A 22813-nucleotide genomic window follows, 5' to 3' on the forward strand; every position below is an offset into this window, starting at 1 on the left:
CTTAGAGGCTCCCACCCTTGGTCAGCCTGCTGCCCTCTCTGCCTGTGGCCACCTGATTGCTTCTTAGCACTTGCATTCCCAGAGGGAGCTGTGGTCCAGGTTTACTACGTGTAGATTCTCTAATAAAAGACGAGAAAGGAGTGTGAGATTGAAACTCCTGGGGATTTGTTATCCATGCAGCTCTAGGATTCTAATAGCTACTCACTGCGAAATGCCTTATTTTGGTTGCCAGGATGACAGTGAGCTGGGTAAGTCTGTGTTGGCCTCTCAGGTGCAGGGAAGATGCCTCCCTCTTGTGTCCAAGGCGTGCATCGGTAGAGGCTGGCCTGAGTTGGGGGGTAAGTTTCTGGCCAAGGAATGGAGCAGGTAGTTGAAATCACCCAGAAGCCACCAACTCAGAAAATGCATTAAATGACTAGACTTAACATTTAAAAAGAAGGCTTTTATGAAATAATTCAAACCTAGCCTAAGCACCTATCTATTTTTAAAGCCGTTGAATTGGATAAGAAGCAAAATATCCCAGGCATTTGTCTGAATGAAAGAACAACTAAATTGGCATTTTCTTCACTTCGAGACCCCCGAAGAGTCTGAAGCTGCCTGGCACACCGGGTGTTTAAGATAAGCCACTCTGGCCTCATTAGTGATGGCTGTGCCTTGGCCTGGCATTGAGGTCCCCTCAGGATTCAGTTCTTCTGTGAATTATGAAGGGCAGATAGCAGCCTATGGCTCTTTGATTGCAGGGAAATGGAAGCAGAGTGGCCAGTTGGCTGTCTCCTGGCGATGGGGCTGGGCCTCCAAGCCAGGTCTTCTGGTACAAGATGTGGTGGAGTTTGGCCGTGAGAAGCACCCCAGAGGTGCCTCTTCCCTGTGCCTAGGAGCTGCTGGGGAGGGAGCCCCGCAACTGAGGGTGCTGGCAGGCATCGTCAGGAGACAGCAGTGGGCGCCCAGGACACTTTGCCTCTCACCTGGAGGGCACTCACCTGGGAAATTCCACTCTCCCTGGGGAAACCCCAAGTAGGGAGCAGCCTTGAAGAAGGAGCCTTGGTGAACTCCTGTGGTTCCCTCCTTCCAAGGGGCTCTCCTTGCCACCCTGTGATAATGGTAACTCCACGACTGCTGCTGTCCTATTCTCAAATTTTCAGAAGTTATTTTTTAATTTGTGTTTTTATCCGGAGCCTTCTCTTTAATTGCCATTTTATTTTCTTTCGATTTTTAAAGCTGATTCAGAGTCTAACGTTTTTTTCTCCTGGACAGTTATCACAAACATCACGGTTTGTTCGTTTGTGTTCCCCAGACATTCTAAGTGAGCGTCCTCAAGTCATCTGGAAAAATGGTGGCCCTGTCCTTAAAGATTTGTGTCCGCCACTGCAACGTGGTGAAGACCATGCAGTTTGAACCATCGACGGCGGTGTACGATGCATGTCGAGTCATTCGGGAACGGGTACCCGAGGCACAAACTGGCCAAGGTAGGCCATTGGTTATTTACTGGCTGCTTGCAGTGTGTTTGTATGTTTTTCCCTTAGTAGCTAAGGAAACGGAGGCTCTGAGTGGTACACAGGTGTGTATGTTTCAAATGAAATGTCTTCTTATCCTGGACATTACTTGCCTCCTGTGTGAGACTCGTCATGACAATGATCACAACTGCCAGCGAGCCATCATCATTGTCATGACCCTTCCATACATCAGCATTGCGCTCTGTTCACAAGTCATTTTTTGTTATAAAGCCCTATAGAGTAGAGATGAAGCTGCTCTAACAGTTACCGCTTTTGTATATCCTGAGCACTGTTTCGCATGCCTGAAAACTTTCCACTGCTAGCAGCCTGAAGAAGACTGGAACAGCCACCAGGACCCAGGGCAAGCCTTATATTTCAAGTACTTTGCAGGGGCTTTATCATCTTTGTCTTAAACCTTAAAAAAAATACTTCTGATACGTGTTTTGTTTAATGTTTGGTTGAACCACTGACCACTGTTAATCTGAGTTTAAACAAGAGTCATTCATACAATTTTATTTTCCATTTCCCTTTGTCTTCTCTCTACATTTCCTTCTTTTATTTAGTATTTAATGCTTGAGAAATTGGGGTTACTTCTAAATTAATAAGCCTTTAGTGTGAAAATGGAATAAAACTTTCCTTAAAAATTGGAATCATAAAAATTAAACGTTCAAAGATAGCTATTGTTAGGCCTGGGTCTTCTTGAAAAGATCTGTTACTCACAAAAGCACGAATCTTTTGGTCCAAAAGCAATATCTATATTATTCAAAAACACTGTTATTTCTAGATTACCCAAAAATCAAAATAAAGGTTGCCCACATTCCCAACCTTACTCAAGATCTGGTTGTCCAGTCATATCTGGTGTTTTCACTTTTCTGTTACTGTTTATTCCCAGATTTTTAAAACTTTGTTTGGGTTGGATTGCTGTAAAACTCTGGTGAAGATACAAACCTTTATAGATCTTGACATTGTTTTTCTAAGAAACAACAGGAGCTCTGGCCCTCATCTGGGTCTCTGAGGTTTCCTTGAATCACATTTAGGAAGAAAGAGGTCTTGAGACAGGAAATGATACTGCTTTCCTCCTTTCTCCACCCGCTTATACTTCCTGGGTCGGATTAAAGGATTTCTGTGAAGAACACAGGGTTTAACTCTCCAGCTTTACTCATAATTTGGTGGCATGGGGATCGACGACTTCATCTCACACGGAACTCTTCCTTTTATTTTGTAATGCTGTGTGGGGGTGATGGAGGGATTATTCCAAGCGTCAAGGCTCCATCAGCCCCTCTTTGCTTAAGTGGCCTTGGCTTGAGTGATTACGTGCATAGTTTCTCCACAGCTGTCTTACCGTTCTTCCTGGGTTCTTGGCCTGGCTTTTATAGCATGTGATAGGAAACAAAGCCCAATTCAGTTAGAAGGAAATTTGGATCGCTTTGTTCTCGGCGTTTCCCTAAATTTTAGACACGACTGCTGCCCACTTGTTTTAAGAAACATGACCCTTGTATGTGGGTGTTGGTTTTGCAGCTCAGCTCTCATTCCTCCCCATCTGCTTTAGTCCCAGCGGCTGCCCATGTTGTCAGAATGAAGTATTTCTCTAGTGAAGGAGAACCCCTTGCCAAGTCAGCAGACTCAAGAGCCTGGAAGTCAGTGATGGCGTCATCATCACTTTGTTTTTTATTTTTCTTTCTGTTTTTCCTCCAGCTTCTGACTATGGGCTGTTTCTCTCGGATGAAGACCCCAGGAAAGGAATTTGGCTGGAAGCAGGCAGAACACTGGATTACTACATGTTGCGAAATGGGGTATGCTGTTGATCTTTTTTTTATTTTTTTCATCACTTTGTCCCTAGGCCTTCCATAGAAGCTAACATGATTATGCTTCAAAGAAAAAGAGAGACTCAACAACCTATTTTGATTCAAGGGCACTTTATTAATAGTTTTGATGTAATATACTTCGTAAAGGCTGTCCAGGTTAGTGATAGAAAATATCAGCAGTCCAAATTCTTGAAACTCCACAAAGTAATTAAAGCAGCATGAGGTAATGATTTTAAGCTGTTTCTACATGCCATTGTTGGACTTGGTAGTTATGAAACATAGCATCTTCCTGTAAGTATGTAGGAAGTACCCTGGTGACTGGTGATAGAAAGTAAGCATAGAGAGAGAACAAAAATATAATCCTAAAGGTAGCCAGAAATTAAATATTAATCAGTGTTTTGCTTTTATAAAAAAGTTCACATTAGATAGGAGTTTAATAACTACCAGTAACAGTAACAAAAAATTGTTTTATGGAAGTAGGAAAAAAATAATGAGTAAAAAAGTGTTAACAGGGAACTATATTCAGTATCTTGTAACAACCTATAATGGAAAATAATCTAAAATATATATATATATATATATATATATATATATATATAAAACACTGAATCACTTTGCTGTACACCTGAAACTAACACAATATTAGCTTAACCCCCGAAATATATTGGGTTTTGGTTTACGGGATAGTCACATTGGATTGGTCAGTACTCCATAAGCAAGAGCAAAGTATGAGTTGCCATTAATTTTCCCTTCCATAGCTCTCTTTTTAAGAAGTGTAGTAAAAGGAGAGTCTCTTATTTAGACATAACTCTCAAATTTATTACGCCTGTTTGGTCTTGCCATTATTGGCAGAAAACCACTTTTACTGTGATACACCACTACTGTGAAGAATTATGGGGGTATTATTTATGTCCTTCATGACATATATATTAAAAATTGCTTATAACTATGTAAGAGGTCATTGAAGAAGCACACTACAAACTTTTTAAAAAACAAGTAGGAATTTTCCTCGGCTAATTCTCATTACAGCAGACGGTTCTCAGCCTTTCAGGAGGACATATGCTACTTTCACTTTACAGAGGTTAGTTTTCAGTAACTATGAACTATAAGTAGGACTTTTTGAGGTGCAACTTTACTATCAGATTTTAAAGAAATCTTTATGAAAGCAGTTTATAACACTGGAGATTCTGTATTAGTGGCAAAAATCTCATGAAAACTTAGAAGGAGGAAATCAGAGGGTGCTCCGGAAAAGTCAATTTTTAAAGAAAAGTGTCCAAGTTTATTACCTCATTTCCCACGCAGTGTGAAATGTTTGTATGATTTTGCTGTAGGATATTTTGGAATATAAAAAAAAACAGAGACCTCAGAAAATTCGGATGCTGGATGGATCTGTGAAAACAGTGATGGTGGATGACTCCAAGACTGTTGGGGAACTCCTGGTTACTATTTGCAGCAGGATAGGTAAGAGTACACATGCAGAGATTCTGGATTTTGTTTTGTTTTTAATAATATGCCTCTTCTTTTTTCCACCCCCTTTGGGTATCTAGGCAATTTTGAATATATTGTAACACATTGACTTTGGCCCAGTCCCAAGAGAGTGTGTTCGTTTTCCTGATTTGCAAACCCACTAACTGGTATTGTCAACACTTGAACTTCTCACTGAGTCACAGTGAGAGCTTTTATTTCAAAACCAATAGGAGTTTTCACTTGAAAGTAATGTTTCAAAATCGTATAATTCAGTCTCCTGCCCATGGCTGTGATTCTGTGTAAGCATCACTGATACCCAGGATCTCTCCTGAAGACGTGTGGGGACAGCCTGTACAATTCTTAGGCATCTTTTTTTCTCCTAGCTTCTGTTGGTCTCCTCAGAACAAGTCTGTCTCCTTTCTATATGAAGCCTCTTGAATATCTTCAGAAAGTGGCCTTGCCTGTCTTAGTTTCCTCATCATGCAAAGGAAGCCCAGCTCCTTCAGACACTGCTTGCTTGACATTGTCTTGCCTTCCTCTGTATGATCTCTACTTTGTTCTTATTACTCAAAAGTTAGTGAGGAGACTTGAACATGACATTTGAGTGTGACTTAACTAGCTGAAGATCCTCCTTTGTGGCCAGTTACTTGATGTGTGCTCCCTGGGTGACCCCGACCTTCATCTTGGCAAGGCTGCTTTCCTATCTTTTGCCCCCAGAGACTCCTTGGAGTATTATAGGCCCTAGGATGAAAGGAGTTGATAGCAATGTAATCACTGACCATTATAACCTAATTGATAATTTTAGGAATTACAAACTATGAAGAATACTCTTTAATCCAAGAAACAATTGAAGAAAAGAAAGAAGAAGGAACGGGTACATTAAAAAAAGACAGGACGCTGTTACGAGACGAGAGGAAGATGGAGAAGTTGAAGGCCAAGCTTCACACGGATGATGACCGTGAGTGTCTGAAGAGGAGGTGTGATGCAGGCACATGGTCAGTCAAGCCTCACTCCTCTCCCATCACCTGTATGACCCAGGGCAGGAGTGTGTGGTTGTGCCTTTGTTTTATTTCATCTACAGACATGTTGGCCTGTGTCACTAAAAGATAGAGACCCTTAAGGGGGAAAAAAAGGGATGATAATACCATTTCACATCTCAAAAGTAATCTCTTAAGGTGAACTACACACGCTGTGTTCACATCTTCCCCATTGCTGTCTAAAGAATTTTTTTGGTAACAGTTTGAACGAGGGTCCGAATAAGATTGGATGATAGGTTGTTTAACTCTTTTAGTCTCAAGAGTTTCCCTCCATCTCTTTTATTTTTGCCTTATGATTTTTGAGGGGAAGAAACCAGGTTGTTACGTGTATAGAATTTTCTACATCCTGGATTTTGTTAGATGACCTGTGGTGTCATTTAACATGTTCATCTGTCCCTTTTAATTCCTGAGATCTGGAGGCTTGATCAGATTTGTGTGTGTGTGTGTGTATGTGTGTGTGTTTAAAAATAAAGACTCCTATGTGGTGCTGTGTACTTCCATTAGGAAGTTGAATTTGTTTGTTTCCTTTTTTGTGGTGTTAACAGCCATTGATGATCATTACTTAAATCCATTATTTCCCTAGGGGTTACAAAATAGTAATATAATTCTATCGTAGGAAGGTCCTTTTCTACGGCTACAGAGCTAATAATATACAGAAAAGCCAGTATATATACCCCATGTGTCCCCCAGACCTGTGCTTTGTGCACCTGGCTGCCTGACGCCACCCCACCCCCAAGGATCTTACTTCATGCACATTTCACTCAGACCTTCCCAGCCTCTTTCCTTCATTGTTCTTTCTCTCAGTGCTGCATTGGGAAGATGTCATCCTTGTCATTATGTTTATTGATCTTCCGTGGGGCTCTCATTTCCTCTGACCCTTTCTCCATTCTCTCTTTCTCTGTTGCCTCATTTGATTTACAGTTGCATACTTCTTTCCAAATGAGACCTTAGTAGACAAATCCTGAGGATTTTTATACTGTGCGTGATGCTCTTCCAGGTACTGTGGGAAATGAGGTCCATCCAACACATTCCCTGTGCCAAGGTTGAGGCTTGTAATAAATACTTGCTCACAATGTGTGTGTTAGGCCCGGGGAGGAGTGTAGGAATGAGAGCTGTGGGAAGTGCAGAGGAATGATCCATCCTTTGCACCTAAGTATCAGGGAAGTGTTTTCTAAATGAGTGAGATTCCAGGTGTGTCATGGGCAAGGTTCTACCCTCCCCAACCCCTTAGTGGCCTGTCCTCTCCTTGCCCCAGTTACTTTCATTTTCCTCCTCTTTTCTACTTAAGGTCAGAGGTAGTAACTCATTATGCTTAGAGTTTATCAATTATTTCACCTGATCAGACTAAAGACCAGCCTTGACTTAAAAGGAAATGCAAACTTGACTGTCTTGGCATAAAGCACTGTTTTCCTTATCCCCCCACCCACCACCCCAAGGAAGGTACATGGATTCATTCTGGGGCTTTACTAAGTGAGGAATCGCTGCGGATTTCTCCCTCATTTGCTTTTTCATGTGTCATATGGTACATGTGCAGTTACTTTGCAAAGTTAAAAAGCTCAGGTCTAATCTAAGAAGTAACTATAACTGAATATCAGCATCCTAGAAATCCACGTCTGCATCACACTGCTGTTTTGGTTAATCCCCTTGAACTAAGAGGAAGATTCGACACAGTTCTTATGTCGTCTTGCGTTGCAGTAAATTGGCTGGATCACAGCCGAACGTTCAGAGAACAAGGAGTAGATGAAAATGAAACGTTGCTGCTTAGACGGAAGTTCTTTTACTCTGATCAGAATGTGGACTCGAGAGACCCTGTGCAGCTGAACTTGCTCTATGTTCAGGTACAGTATTGAATGCTCAGACGCTGAGGTTGGTGAGCTTTCCAGAAGCCCTGGCTGTGGCTCGTGGTGGGCAGGAGCTGGGCTCCGGCTCTCACCGTGTCTGTGGCATGCACTCTCCAGTCGGGTTGGGTTGTGGTACATGTTGGTGTCCACTGTGAGCTGGCCATCCAGAGGTGGGCCTTTGTTGGCCTCCCAGGTGGGGTCCTCGTGGCCACTACTGTCTCTCTCTGCTTGGCTTCACAGCACTTACCTGGCTCATCACTTCACACGCACTACAGCTTTCTTAGCTCGCATCTAGAATACAAGGATGGGTATTGGTCAGAAAATCAGTGCTTCTTGTTAACTGAAAGATACTACTCTCTCAGTAACCTTTTATGTTTTTACCATTAACTAATTGTTTAAATTCAGACGAGTCATTCAAATTATCTGAGTTGCAGTTACCCAGTATGTAGGATGTGGGCTTTGCACTAGACAGTCCCAAAGGTTTCTTTTGACTCAAGGAAAACATCTTCCTCTCTCTCTCTCCCTCTCTCTCTCTCTCTCTCCCTCTCCCTCTCTCTCTCTCTCTCTCTCTCTTTTTCTCTCTCTCTCTCACTTCTTTCATTCTTCCTTTCCCTCTCCTCTCCTTTTATTTATCTGCCTATCAGCTTATAGAAATAATGCGGGGGGTTAGCAAAATGCAGCCACGGTGTCGCCTGTGTTTATAAATAAAGTTTTATTGAAACCACATCTCATTCATTTATGTATTGCACATTGGTAAATCCCCTTCTGTATCACATAATTGTCTACGTGTTGTCCATGGCAGCTCTCATGTTCCAACAGCAGAGTTCAGTAGTTGTGACAGACACCACATGGCCCCAGAGGTGTAAATTACTCACTCTCTGGCCTTTTACAGGAAAAGTTTGCTGATCCCTGAGTTAGTGGATGGAAGGAGGGCTGGGAGGAGATAGGCTGGGAGGCCAGAAGGGAGGGAGATATCAGGGCAATAAGAAAATGGTTGTTGGTTTAAGGCTCAGGGCCGTAGGTTAGAGTGTCCATCTGAGAGTGCTCTAGGGGTCATTTAACTGGAGAAAGGAAAGACAAAGAAAAGGAATAAATAGCAACAGCAGTGAGGGGTCAGGAAATGGGAATAGGACTTCAGGTGCAGTGGGTTCCTGATTCAAGGACTGTGCATTTGCTGATCATTTCCCCCAGATGCCTGCAGTATTGAGTTCTTGTCTGTTCTCTCTATATATTTTGGGATGGGGATTGGGTTGATTTTACTTCTAGATAATTTTTCTGTTAGCTTTATCATTTAGGGTCATGAAAAATATATTGCATTTCTGTTTCCCCCTCTATGAATCTGGTCATCATACAAGGATTTCCCTTTGCCTCTGTATTTTTCATGATCACTTCGACCTCCCTAGATTACACTCAAGCTTCAGTTTTAATATACTGGGCATTGCTGATGCCTTCCATCTATAGGCAATTTGGGGCAAGGACTTGTTTTCCCTTTGCCTTAATTCATTTTTTGTTTGTTTAAATAAATAAATTTATTTATTTATTTTTGGCTGCGTTGGGTCTTCATTGCTGTGCACAGGCTTTCTGTAGTTGCGGTGAGTGGGGGCTACTCTTTGTTGCGGTGCGCGGACCACTCACTGCGGTGATTTCTCTTGTTGCGGAGCACCGGCTCTAGGTACGCGGGCTCCAGTAGTTGTGGCTCGCAGGATCGGTTACTCTGCAGTATGCGGGATCTTCTTGGACCAGGGATTGAACCTGTGTCCCCTGCACTGGCAAACGGATTCTTAACCATTGCGCCATCAGGGAAGTCCCTGCCTTAATTCTGCTGTGCTACGATCACCCATTGTCTTGAATGCCTCACTCTGGCTTGGCTGGCATGTTTCCCCTTGTTCCACAGAGAGGGTATGCTGGGATGTGGGAACATGGCAATGGAGAGAATGTGTTGTTCCTTCCAAGCTCTTGATGCTTTTTGCTTCCTCTTGTGTTGCAGGCTCGGGATGATATCCTGAATGGCTCCCACCCTGTCTCCTTCGAGAAAGCTTGTGAGTTTGGTGGATTTCAAGCCCAGATTCAGTTTGGACCTCATGTGGAGCATAAACACAAGCCTGGATTCTTAGAGTAAATGACCTTTTGTTTTTCTTTTTTGCCTTCTTTTCTCTTCACTGTTTATTTTTGATCTAGCTATGCAATGTGTGTACACCCTGGTTTCAGTAAATTGTGAGATTGTTAGCTTTTACTCGATTCAATATATGATGAAATTTGTGAGCCTCGGGGAAAGCAAGGGGCCTGGAAATTCAGGGTTGGAATGACTGAAGATGACTTGCTCCACGTTCAGGCAGGATGTGGTTTCCTCTGGACCAGAGGGTCTCTGGCATCCCTCCAAGGTGTTGTCCAGGGTATTTCTGGACTTGAGAAACTCACTTCCCCCATCTTCTGAAACCCCTGCTCCTTAGAACATTCCAATGGGAATGGGACCAAATTTTGTCATGTTTAATATCTTTTTAAGCCTCCAATATTACAACAGAGTATAAAAGAGAGAGCTTCACTTTATTTACTATAATCTTATGAAATCTTCATTGCTCTGCAAGTGTAATGCATACATTAAATACTGGCTCTACTCTTCCATCTGGTCTTTGGTTCTCTTTTATAAAATGATGGGGGTAATTTATGTGGCTCAATACTTACGGGTTCAAGAGAAAGCGAACCCTCCAGATTCATCATGGCTCCTCCGAATGTGGGCCTTAGGGTTGGTTTTCCTAGAAATGCCCAGCAGACAAGCCCAGCCATACGGAGGCTGCTGTTTGTCAGAGTTCATTTTCCCCTCTGTTTGGTCTGGGCTTTCCAAGGATTTTGTCTATATAACATTTCTTTCCTTTATCTGTTTTTCCCCACCTTTTCTTTCTCTCTTCTGCTTCTTCTTAGATCAGATGAAACATTTGGCTGAGCCAAAAAAAAATCACTGCAGAAAGTCTTAACCTGGTCAATATCATGCTCTCACCTAGAGTGCAGCTTGTAGTGGGGACCTGACAGAAATGCCGACTGGGGTGGGTGGGCGGGCATCAGCTTTTCTATAGGATATGCCAATGTGAGATGCCTAGAGTAGGTCATCTGTTGTATTGTGTCTGAGTGTGTTAAGAGAAGAGAATAACATAAATGCTTATTTGGCCCTTGACCTCACTTTCACTTTGGTGGAAAGTAGTTGGGACCAGCATGTGCCCTAAGGTAAAAAGGAAATCTGACTTCTCTCCAAGTGGCAGAGAATGCCTGGGCTGCACGCTGTTGGGTCTAAACTGAGTTGTTACTAAAAAAAACTCTACCCTTATTTTAATGAATCCTGGGGAGCCTTTCTAAAGTGTTGCTTTGTCCTACAGTATTCCGTACAGTGACCTTGAGACTGAGACTGGCTCTGAGCAGGTCCTGTCATTGACTTTGTTCTGTGTTCTCCAAACGAGTCATATGGCCAAGTGTTCCTCAGGGCCACTTCTACCCAGTTGGTGTGGCTTCCTTCCTGCAGGAGTCACGGAAGCTTGCCTTTGTCTGTCCTGACACCCCAGATGCCTTTCAGAAAACCACATGCACACAAGCTTTTACTAGTTTCACCTTGCCACATTCTAACCTCACAGTTGGTCCCTCAGATACATTTTGTGTCATAAACCTGTGGATTATGGCCATGGAAATTGATAACACCAAGAATTATTAAGCCCTGGAGGGAGGAAACATATTTTGTTTGTTTCTTTGAGTGACTGATGAAGAATACGAGAAAATGAAGGGAAGATTTATGAACCACAATTTTTCAAATAAAATGTTTAGTTTTAGGCTTTTGTAACTGTGAGCCTATCTGGCCCTGATGAGAAGGTGATCCACATGTAGCCATTCACTGGGTGCCAAAAATGAGGCTACCATGGTCATTTCACTCATGCCTTTTCTTTAGAGCTTTTGGACAGGTAATTCCCAGGTCCCCCTTGTGAATTGAGAAAGCAGTATATTTTAAGCTACAGATGTGGAAGAAGCAGCAGAGAGAGGAGATGTGGCTTGTTCACAGTGACATAGAATTTTTCTGCAGGTAGCTTCTGACTCCTTACACTGGGATTTACAAACAGATTCCTCCTTAGAGGGCAAAGTTGCCTCTTTCACTGGTCTCCCAATATGCAGCAAGATTAAGAAAGTACTTTAAAATGTGATCACAAGGTTCTTTGGTCTCTTTGCCATGTCACTGGTTGTGACAACTACATCACAGCGAATACTGTTACACCACCGACTGCTTGTGTAGGGATTACAGACAGCGTGAGAGCACTGGTTTTGCTCTTACACTGTCTCCTGCGATTTATGCGCTATCGAATGCTGCACACCTACACTCCATTAAAGATGTTCCTTCTCTTAATGTGAGGCCATCAAGGTTAAGCAATTGTGTTCAGTTTTCTTGTTTCTGAGATTATGGTATGGAGCTCATGCCCCTAGTGTATGTGTATCCTTACTCAGATTCCAGATTAAAACAAGCTTATTGTGCCTGGTAGCAATTATTTTTCCATATGAATTTGATTTTCTCTTTAATTAGACCAAATCTAGTCTAGGTAATGCGGGATTTTCATTTAATGTAGATGTTTAATTGTGTATATTATTGCACGTACACTACAGGTAGAACTTCCTGGGGATGTTCGTCTCCTCTTAATTAAAACAGCAAGGTCACATTTCCCTGATTGTATGTTGGATAGTCTGAGACTGTTCAGCGATAATATCCCTGGGCTGTCCCTGGTTGCTGTGGCTAGGCTGTGGCTGCCAGCCTTTGTTTTTCCCCATCTAGCTTTCATATATACTATTGGCTTTGAACAATTCAGTTGGGAAAAAAAAAAAAAAAAGTTGGACTTTGCCACAGAACCTGGTTGAAGATAATGCCAGGCAGAGATTTTAGTCACATAGCTTAAGGGTGAGGTACATGGAAGTATGTTTAATGACTCTATTTCTTTTAATTTTTTGAAAACTTGTTCAGCACTTGTGCTCAAAGTCAGCATACTATGGACCTTTTTAAAACAAAAACTTTGTTGAGGAATAATTGGGAATAATTGACAACTACAATTAATATATTTTTAAAGTATACAGCTTGATGATTTGATATACGTATACATATAGAACGATTACCAAGATCAACATAACACATCCATCACCCTACATAGTTAATTTGTGTGTGTGTGTGTGTGTGTGTGTGTGAGAATGCTTAACTACTTGGCAACTTTTAAGTACACGATACCATATTTATAGTTACCGTGCTGTATGTTAGATTCTTATTCTTCTTATAATTGGAACATTTGTACTCCTTGACCTACATTACCCTTTTCACTTCTCCCCTACCCTGACCCTGGAAACCACCATTCTATTTTCTGTTTCTGTGAAAATGGCTTAAAAAAAAATTCTGCGTGTAAGTGAGACCATATAGATTCGTCATTCTCTGTCTGGCTTATGTCACTTAGCATATAGCCCTCCAGGTTCAACTATGTTGTCACAAATGGCAGGGTTTCCCTTTTTCTTATGGCGGAATGATATTCCGTTGTATGTATCTGCCACGCATTTTCTTTATCTGTTCATCCATCAAAGGACATTTAAGTTGTTTCCATATCTTGGCTATTGTGAATAATGGTGCAGTGAACATGGGTGTGCAGTTATTTCTTCAAGACACTGATTTCAATTTCTTTGGATATACACCAAGGACTGGGATTGCTAGATCATACCGTAGTTGCTATGGACCTTTTTATGAGATTTTTTTTTTCACCTTTCTTTTTTTTTTTTTTTTTTTTTTTTTTTTTTTTTTTTTTTTTTGTGGTATGCGGGCCTCCCTCTGCTGTGGCCTCTCCCGTTGCGGAGCACAGGCTCCGGACGCGCAGGCTCACACGGGCCCAGCCGCTCCGCGGCATGTGGGATCCTCCCAGACCGGGGCGCGAACCCGGTTCCCCTGCATCGGCAGGCAGACGCGCAACCACTGCGCCACCAGGGAAGCCCTCACCTTTCTTTAGACCCTTTAATGATTTCTGTACTCAGTACCACCTTAGTAAAGGTGTTTATTTAGAAAAACTTAAAGCAGAGACTAAAAGATTTTCAGAGTTTTCAGGGATTTAAGGATTATTTCTGCTCTGTAGATGGGGAAAATAGGTGCAAGAGAGATAGGGACAGAAATAAGGAACAGAACCAGGGAAGCTGGAAGCCAGGAAACAGCCAGTTCTCCCAAATCCTATCTGATGTGCTTTACGTACATGACACTTTTCTTTAGGTCATCTCCAAAGAGTCCCCGGGGGGGAGATTTTATCACTTGATGGGAGCATAAAGTATAACCAACACAGTCCAGTAACCATACATATTCTTTATGCTCTCCTGTGTTCAGAAAATGCTTGCAGAAAGCATGCCATGTGGTACCTCAGTGAGGACTTCATATGTGTGTTCTGTTGTGCCAGGTATAGGGAAGATACAAGGGATATTGTAGATTAATTCTTTGCTGTTTTTGAGGCTACAGTCTACTTGGCGATAAGCATATGAAATTGTTATTTTTGGAGAGCCAAAACGTGCCTGTAATTTCAACAAGATCTAACCTTTAACTATACTTTGAAAGCAGGATGGTTGGAATCTATTTAGGATTCCAAAAGTTGCAGGCTCTGGGGACTACTGTGAATCGTTTCAAGAAATGTGGCAATATCATAGTGCAAGAAGCAATGTTGACGGAAGAACTTGGAAAAATAGAAGGTAGATCTGAAGAATTAGCTCTTAAAACAGCAACAACAATGAAACCTATTAAAATAATGACTAACTTTAGGCCCTTTAAAAACATGGTAGAAAACTTTACAAAGTGATCAGAGTCAAGATGGGGTAGGGGATTAAGAGGTACAAACTATTGATACTATGTATGTAATAAATAAGCTACAAGGGTATATGGTACAGCACAGGGAATATATCCAGTCTTTAATAATAATTGTAAATGGAGTACAATCTTTAAAAATTGTAAACTTAAAAATTTTAAGGTATACTCTGTTGCATACCTGAAACTTACATAATTTTATAAATCAACTATACTTCAATTTTAAAAGAAGTGATCAGAGTCAAAGCCTTCTATGGCTTATTGTATCAAAGAATATTAGGTACACTGATAAACTTTAGACCTTAAATCAAGTATATGTGATAAAATTTTAGATAGCTCTAGGTGATGGGTATAGAATGTTCACTCTATAATTCTTTTAAACTTTTGTGAGTTTGAGATTTTTTTCATAATAAAATGTTGGAGAAATATTGCTAGCCTAAAAGAATAGAAATAGATTGTAGAACTTCCAAACCAGATTGTGTATGTGTGTGTGTGTGTGTGTGTGTGTGTGTGTGTGTGTGTCATGGGGAGCAGGGTGGTAATGGAGAAGTGATACCAACAACTTGGCCAATACAGTAGGAGTTGTACAAGGTGGTTTACAGAAACAAAGCCAGAAAAAGTACAGTAAATAGAATGTACAAAATAAGATCTGAGAGATACTTCTAAATATCTTAGGCATCATAGCAGATATAAGTAAATCAAACTTACCAGTTAATAGATAGAGGTTCTCACTGGATGAAATTTGTTTAAAGTTCAGCTCTATAGTATTTCTATAAGACATACTTAAAGTTTAAGGACACAGGAAAGTTTAAAGGCATAAAATGGTGTACCAAGAAACTGGTTAAATCAAAGCTAGAGGAGCTATACGCAGTGTCTCAAAAAATAGACTGTAAGGCAAACAAAGCATAAGTAGAGACAAAGAAGGTTGTTATGAAGGTAGAAGGCTAATTCGCCAGGGTGTGAGCCTGTATGCAGCTAACATTACCTTAAAATATAAAAAGGAAAAACAGGCAGTATTACAAGGAGAATTTCAGATACATGCTTTTAGTGGAATAATTTAACATACTTCCCTCAGGGAGTGATAAGTAGAACAAGATCAAAATAGAAGAAAGAAAATGTTTTAGTCAAGAGAAAGTAATGAAATAGAAATCATAGAGAGAATCAGCAACACCCAAAGCTGCTTCTTTGAAAACATTAATAAAATACGTAAATTTCTGGTAAGTTTGATCAAGTAAAACAAAAGAAGAAAAAGGCAAAAATAAACATTATTAGTAATGGGGACAGAACTTCAGATAGGGATTTTAAACATCGTAAGAGAATGAAATGAAAACTTGAAGCCAAAATATTTAAAATCTAGACAAAAATGGATATTTAGAAAATCTGGATGGATCTATGATCTTGAAAGAAATAGTCTTAGCGGTTTAAAATATACCAATGAAAAAACAACAAAACAAAAAGTAGGCTCAGGTTATTTCAGAGAACAGAAAGAGGGGAAAAAAAAGAAAAGAAAACCTTCAAACTGGTCACCTTAACTTGGAGCTAGCAGAATTAAGATAGCAAAATTGTATACAGACCATGTAACACTTTTAAACTCAATATAGATGCCTTCCCTAAAATTTGTAAATTAATAAAGTCCAGCGTGACATGTGTTTATACATAACTGCAATTTGTAACTGGTTTCTCCAGGAATGCAAAATTCATTGTTCAATAAATAATTTATTACATGTCTTTCTACCTGCAGGCACTAGACATTAGGGATACAGCAGTGTAAAACACAGTCAAACATTCTTGCCCTCATGGAACTTATATTCTAGTTCAGAGAGGCAGATATTAAATAATAAGTAAATTACACAATAAGGAAAGAAAAAAGAAATGATTTCAGGATTAGAAAAATGAAACTGTCATTAATTGTAGGTGATAGGTTTATCTACATAGATAATTCACTCAATCTATGAAGAAACTAATTAGAACTATTAATAGAAAGGAAAGTCTCTGGAAGAAAGATCAATACATAAAGGCAGCTTATTACCACCTAGGTCCAGACAACCATGGTATTCACCTGTAGGACTGTGAAAAATAAAAATATATGTGTGTGTGTGTGTGTGTATTTGTGTGAAAATATATAGAGGACTCACACAATTATCCCAATTTCTTAGAGAGCTATAGTAATTAAATCACTCCATTATTGATGTAGGGTGATGTTAAGAGTTCTAAAGGTTGATGAACTTGCCTTAATGAAAGTTAAAATACTAGGCAAAAGACATTACCAAATGAATAGTGAGGCCCCAGAATGAAAGAAGAAATTTGTATATTTGCAGTGCATACTATGAAGAACAAATTAATGTCCAGAAAATATGAAAAAGGAAATAAGACCATCTAAGAAAAAAAGATCAAGATAACAAATAGGCACTTGAGAGAAGAGGAAATTCAACTGACTTCTAAAGACAGGGAAAAATCTTCAGCCTCATAAACAATCCAGAATGCAAAATCAATAAGGAGATAGCAGTTCATGTCTCTCAGATGGGCACAAATTTTTAAATTAATTAATTTATTATTATTATTTTTTGGTTTTTGGCTGCATTTAATCTTTTCTGCTGCATGTGGGCTTTCTGTAGTTGCAGTGAGCAGGGGCTACTCTTCGTTGCGGTGCATAGGCTTCTCATTGCAGTGGCTTCTCTTGTTGCAGAGCACCGGCTCTAGGCGGGCGGGCTCAGTAGTTGTGGCTCGCGGGCTGTAGAGCGCAGGCTCAGTAGTTGTAGCGCACAGGCTTAGTTGCTCCGTGGCATGTGGGAATCTTCCCGGACCAGGGCTCGAACCCATGTCCCCTGTATTGGCAGGCGGATTCTTAACCACTAAGCCACCAGGGAAGTCCCAGATGGGTACAAATTTTAATGTATGAAAACAGCAAAGTACTTTACAGAGGAAACAAAATATTTTAGAAGATGAATCTGTTGAATTTAAAAATACAATGAGAAACAGAATATATTGTGTTATAGATATAAGGAGATGTAGGAACATGATAAAATATGTGTGGAAATTACCCTCAGGAAAATGACGACCCTTAGGGAGAGAAAGAAGGATGGTGTGGGACTTCAGCTAAATCTGTCATTTGTTCTTTACAAACAGGAGAGGTAGCAATCATAAAGCAAATATGACAACATGGTAACATGTATTTATCCTTGATGATAGGTATATAAATTGAAGTATATACTGTTCTTTATATTTCAAATGTTTTCACAGTTAACGTGTCTTTTAAAAAGTCAGTTGCAATAGTCTACGTGTGAGGTGATAAAAGCTTGTGATCACTGAGGTTGGATATATACCATGTGGTAAAGGCAAAATTAATGGGCCTTGGAGGTCAGACAGAAAGGCTCTGTGACTCTGTATGTCACAGGGAGAAATGGTCCAGTGGTTGGGTGCAGGCAGGCAGGGAGCTAGCAGGTGGAGGAAACCTCCCTCCTGCCAGATTACCGTAGCCTCCTCGTCCTGTTGGCGTGTTCCCCAAAAGTATTTCACTGAGAAAACACAGCAACCCAGGGTATGAATCTCTGAGGAAGAATTTAGAGTGGACTTGGAAATTTTTCCCCACAAACTCAAGATAATTCTACTGTCAACAAGCAAAGCTCTTGACACAGTTGGAAGTCTTAAGTCAGTTTTTCTCTTGGCATCTGTTCAGACACATATTCCTCCTTTGGAGTTGTTCTGTGCATTTTTGTCAGAATAATTTGGCTGTAGATCCTGTTTTCAAACTAACAGTGAAGCAAGCGTTTCAGCTTTGTTTCTCACCAACTCTGTCTTACCTCCTATTCCTCAGCACTGCCCATGCACTAGCTTCTCTATCATTGGCTTCTGTCCCGTGCCCCTGACAGCCTGGGGCGCTCTCATCAGTTTGGGGTGGTGATGACCACTCTGGTGCCTTCACTGTTTCCTTCTAGCAGCAGCCTCCTAAGGTTGATGTCTCTCTCCCTAAAGACTTTCAGACTCCAGAACTTTCAAACCAGGAACCTCTGAATGTATCTAGCCCGGAGCTGTCTCTGAGCCTCTGGACAATTTCCCGTCCTTACACTAAGGGGCATTGAGATTGCTTCAGGAGCACAGAACTACTGGGTGAATGAGGCCCTCAAACCCTTTCCTGTGCTTTTCCCATGCTGTCTTCACTCTCCACTTGCCACTGTAACTATTTTCCAACTCATCCAGTGCTTTCTTCCACCTACATCATCACCTCAGTTTTCCAGGACTTGACCAGTACTCTAAGTCACAGACATTTTCATCTTTGAGTCTGGATTTAAATTCAATGTATCCAACTTCATCATTTGAGCTTTCAGCCCACTGGGCCAGTGGTTCTCCACCTTTAGCATATGTCAGGCTCATCCAAAGGGCTTGTTAAAACATACTCCTGGGCCTCACCTCCAGAGCTTCTTATTCAGTGGGTTTGGGGCAAAGCCTGAAAATTGACATATCTAACAGGTTCCCAGGTAGTACTGATGCTGCTGGTCTTGGGACCACACTTTGAGAACTTCATGTGATACCAAATTTGAGATGTTACTGTCACTCGTTTGGTGGTTGAGCATAAAGATTGGGCTCAGGAAACCTGGGTGTTCCAGTGTCTTTTGGGTGATACTGTCCTTGCTGTACCTCGGTACCTTCCCTCCCCTTTATATTCCTCCACCATGTGCTCTTCAGTGCTTTGTTGTGTGTGTTTATATTGATGCCCTCATTCCCCAGGAATGAGGGGGCAAGCCATTGTTTGCAGTTCATAGGAGCAAAAACACTCCTAGGTAGGAATCCTATCTGCTTTTCAGGTGATAAGATCAGCTTAGAGAGGTGGTGAGTTGCCCGTGCGACTACTAGGTGACAGTTCTGGGACAGATGAGAAGCAGTTAACCTTTCCTCAAATCATGGCTGCCTCCCATGTACTTGTGTACTTATTTTCAGACTGGAGAACATCTTTAGAATGCCTCTTTTGGAATACCTTATAGAAGCAGCTTACATTTATATAAGAAAATGAAGTTTTAAGTGAATGGGCTGTATTTGAATCCAGATCCCTCTCCCTCTAGATGTGTTTATTAAATTCCCCTTCCCTTTTTCACTGCCTCTTGGCATTTCTAAAAAATTGACGGCCACCACTATGGTCATTGTTACCATTATCTGATTGGGTGTTTCTGTTATTTTATTCCTCTCTTTGTCTGAAAGTTCTCAAATACTTATCACATGGTATGTCTTTTGATCAAAGGGTAGCTTGGAGAGACCAGGGTGCTAAGTAGCTAAGAGCATGGTCTCTGGAGCCCACAGAGGAGGCTTAAGTTGTTGGCTGTGATTGTGGGCAACTTACTTCGCATCACTGAACCTCCTGTTCCATATATAAAAAACTGGAATATTGGAATATTTTCTTCCAAGGGCTTTTGTCAGAGTTTAACTAATCTATTTATGCATGTAAAACACCTGAAACGTTATTTGCCTTTCAATAAAACGGCAGCCATTAGTAGTGGAAAACCCTCTATCAACATGGTTTACTGTTGCTTGGATAATCCCCAAAAGTTAATTAAAGTAAAGAATCTATGCTATTATCTCTCTGAAACCCTATATTTTAACTTTCAATTTAAGCATTCATTTGCCAATCTTTTGATACCGGACCAATGTTTTTTCCTGGTGTGGGTCATCTAGTTAAGGTTCCACATTATCTTTGTTGGATGAACCACACCATCTACAAGAGAATATAAAGATGATCATGAAGCACTCTGAGGACAGACTGTTTTTAAATTTTCACAATTTTTTCCTTTCAGTATTTTACATTTGTCTCACTTATATCTAATTCAATAACTTTTTGTAAATTTTTACCATTAGGAAGCATTAAGTAGCTCTCTTTTGGACTATTTTAACAGTTTATGGGCTGTATTGGTTTATTACATAATTATGTGATATACAGCCAGCAGCGAAATAAGGGAGCAATTGAAGATAAATATAGATGGGGGAAGAAATACAACTGACTCGGCCAGAGTGAAAGTAGAGCTCATAAGAGAAGAGTCTGTTGGCTGATTTCAACCTTCCATGGATCTCAGAGTGTGAGAACGTTGACTAGTCTGCCAACTTAGTAAAACGGGAGATCTGTTATTATTGCACTCCGAAAAAATGATATGCACAAGGCTGGCAGAGGGTTTGGGGGCTGCCCTTTTAAGGTGGGATTTAAGGCGGCAGTGCAAGGGACTTTGCTTGGTCAGAGCTTGCTTAATTAGGAGAAAAATTTCTAATCAGGTTTGACCATCTGACCCATTTTCTCAGAGAAAGTCGACAGATTTCACTTGTATGTCTGCCGCAGATGCTTAGGAGCCTTCCATACTCGGTTTTGGGAATCAAAAACACAACCGAGCTGGAACTGCTGAACCTCCGGCTGGCAGGCAGTGATGGGAGGCTGCCTGCTCCTTTGAGCTCCCTGCTGACACTGTGCACGTTGTTGATTTACTGGGGAAGAATACACCCCACACGTGCACATACACCCACACACTCGCTTCTTATTTGAAAATACCTTACACTAAACTCCCCCCAGATCGCCTCTTGCAACACCAGGGGTCACACCTCTGGTGCAAGCTTCTGGAATTTGTTTCTGTACCTACTGAAGAGTGGGAGGTTCAATGCCTACCAAAGAATAGGAGGGTTAGTTTGCAGAGTTTGAGTTGAGGGCAGCTTGTGGCCACACAGAACTTTATTGCCATAAATACCCAACATATTCCGGCCTGGCCACTGGATACTGCCATCTGGTGTTCTAGTAGCAGTCATTGTTGTGAGTGGGCTTGGCATGGGGCTCTCTTTGGGTGCTTTTGATAACCTTTGCAAGGTCTCCTTTGTTGATGGCATAGGAGCTGCTGTCCAGAGGCTCACAGCAGTGGCCCCCTCAGGATGCTTCCTGGTTATCATTTTAAGTGTTCCTGGGGGAGCCTGAAACAGCCCTGTGTTCACGTGCATCTGCTCTTGGACTGGAGGTCAGAGGCTTCCCGCTCCCATCCAGTCCTGTGACCTCAGCTAAGTCACTTGACCTCTCTGTGACTCAGCTTCCTCTTTTGTGACATTGACGCCTTCCATTCTTCTCTCAACCAGACCTTTTTTCCCTGAAGTTGCTTAACAGTAGTCATAACGTCTAAGGGGCTGCTGCCTAGATGTTTCTTAGGTTCCTTTCTGCGGACTGACGTGGGGGTCTCTTGATGAGGCCAGCGTGTTCTGGTGGCGCGCAAACCTAGATCCCTGACATTCCAGAAAATATACTCAGAATTTCTGTCTGCAGATGTAGTTTGAAGGTTGAAGAGCTATCATGATTCAAGGCATAATGTAGCCAGAACCTGGACCTGACCCACCCCCTTTTTTGGCTGGAGTATTGAAAGCAAATCCAAGATGGCATACCATTTCGCGTATCAGTACTTCAGTATGTTTTTCTGACAATGAAAAATTTTTAAAAATAATTAAAACCCCGCCTAACTGCAAATCCACCCTAATACCAAACAAAATTAGCAGCAATTCTTTAATCACATCTAATACCCAGTCTGTGTTAAATTCTCCCCTGCATTGTATTAAAAATGTCATTTTATACTTTGTTAATATCAGGATCCAAACAAGGCCTGTAGTGGTTGGTGTTTTTCTTTTTTAAAAAACAGCTTTGGGCTTCCCTGGTGGCGCAGTGGTTGAGAGTCCTCCTGCCGATGCAGGGGACAAGGGTTCGTGCCCCGGTCCGGGAAGATCCCACATGCCATGGAGCGGCTGGGCCCGTGAGCCATGGCCGCTGAGCCTGCGCGTCCGGAGCCTGTGCTCCACAACGGGAGAGGCCACAGCAGTGAGAGGTCCGCGTACCGCAACAAACAAACAAACAAAAAACCAGCTTTATTGACATGGAGTTTGCATACCATACAATTGGCCCATTTAAAATTTATATTTCAGCGTTTTTTAGTGTATTCACAAGATTGTGCAACCATTACCACAATCTAATTTTAGAACATTTGTTTCCCTCCTACAGTAAGCCCTGTGTCCATTAACAGTCATTCCCCAGGTTCCCCTCTCCCTTCCTCAGCCTTTGCAACCTCTAGTCCTATCTGCCTCTATAGATTTGACTATTCTGGATGCTTCATATAAATAGAATCATACAATTTGTGGTCCTTTGTGATGGGCTTCTTTCACTTAGCACAGTGTTTCCATATTGTTGCATGTATCATACTCAATGCCTTTTTTTTTTTTTTTTTTTTTTTTTTTTGCGGTACGCGGGCCTCTCTCTGTTGTGGCCTCTCCCGCTGCGGAGCACAGGCTCTGGACGCGCAGGCTCAGCGGCCATGGCTCACGGGCCCCGCCGCTCCGC

The 22813-nt window shown here is 41.5% G+C and overlaps 1 protein-coding gene across 1 annotated transcript in view; it reads left to right on the forward strand.

Annotated features, from left to right (window-relative positions):
* Positions 1 to 22813, forward strand: part of TLN2 (talin 2) — a 440519-nt gene that overhangs the window by 225004 nt on the left and 192702 nt on the right. The window contains exons 5-10 of the mRNA XM_028495089.1: positions 1295 to 1466; positions 3189 to 3286; positions 4630 to 4759; positions 5571 to 5723; positions 7498 to 7640; positions 9631 to 9758. Of these exons, the coding sequence (XP_028350890.1) occupies positions 1331 to 1466; positions 3189 to 3286; positions 4630 to 4759; positions 5571 to 5723; positions 7498 to 7640; positions 9631 to 9758 (788 nt within the window). The 5' untranslated portion in view covers positions 1295 to 1330. The remainder of the gene's footprint in view (positions 1 to 1294; positions 1467 to 3188; positions 3287 to 4629; positions 4760 to 5570; positions 5724 to 7497; positions 7641 to 9630; positions 9759 to 22813) is intronic.

The sequence above is a fragment of the Physeter macrocephalus genome, chromosome 11, assembly GCF_002837175.3.
Source record: "Physeter macrocephalus isolate SW-GA chromosome 11, ASM283717v5, whole genome shotgun sequence".
NCBI classification, from domain to species: Eukaryota; Metazoa; Chordata; class Mammalia; order Artiodactyla; family Physeteridae; genus Physeter; species Physeter macrocephalus.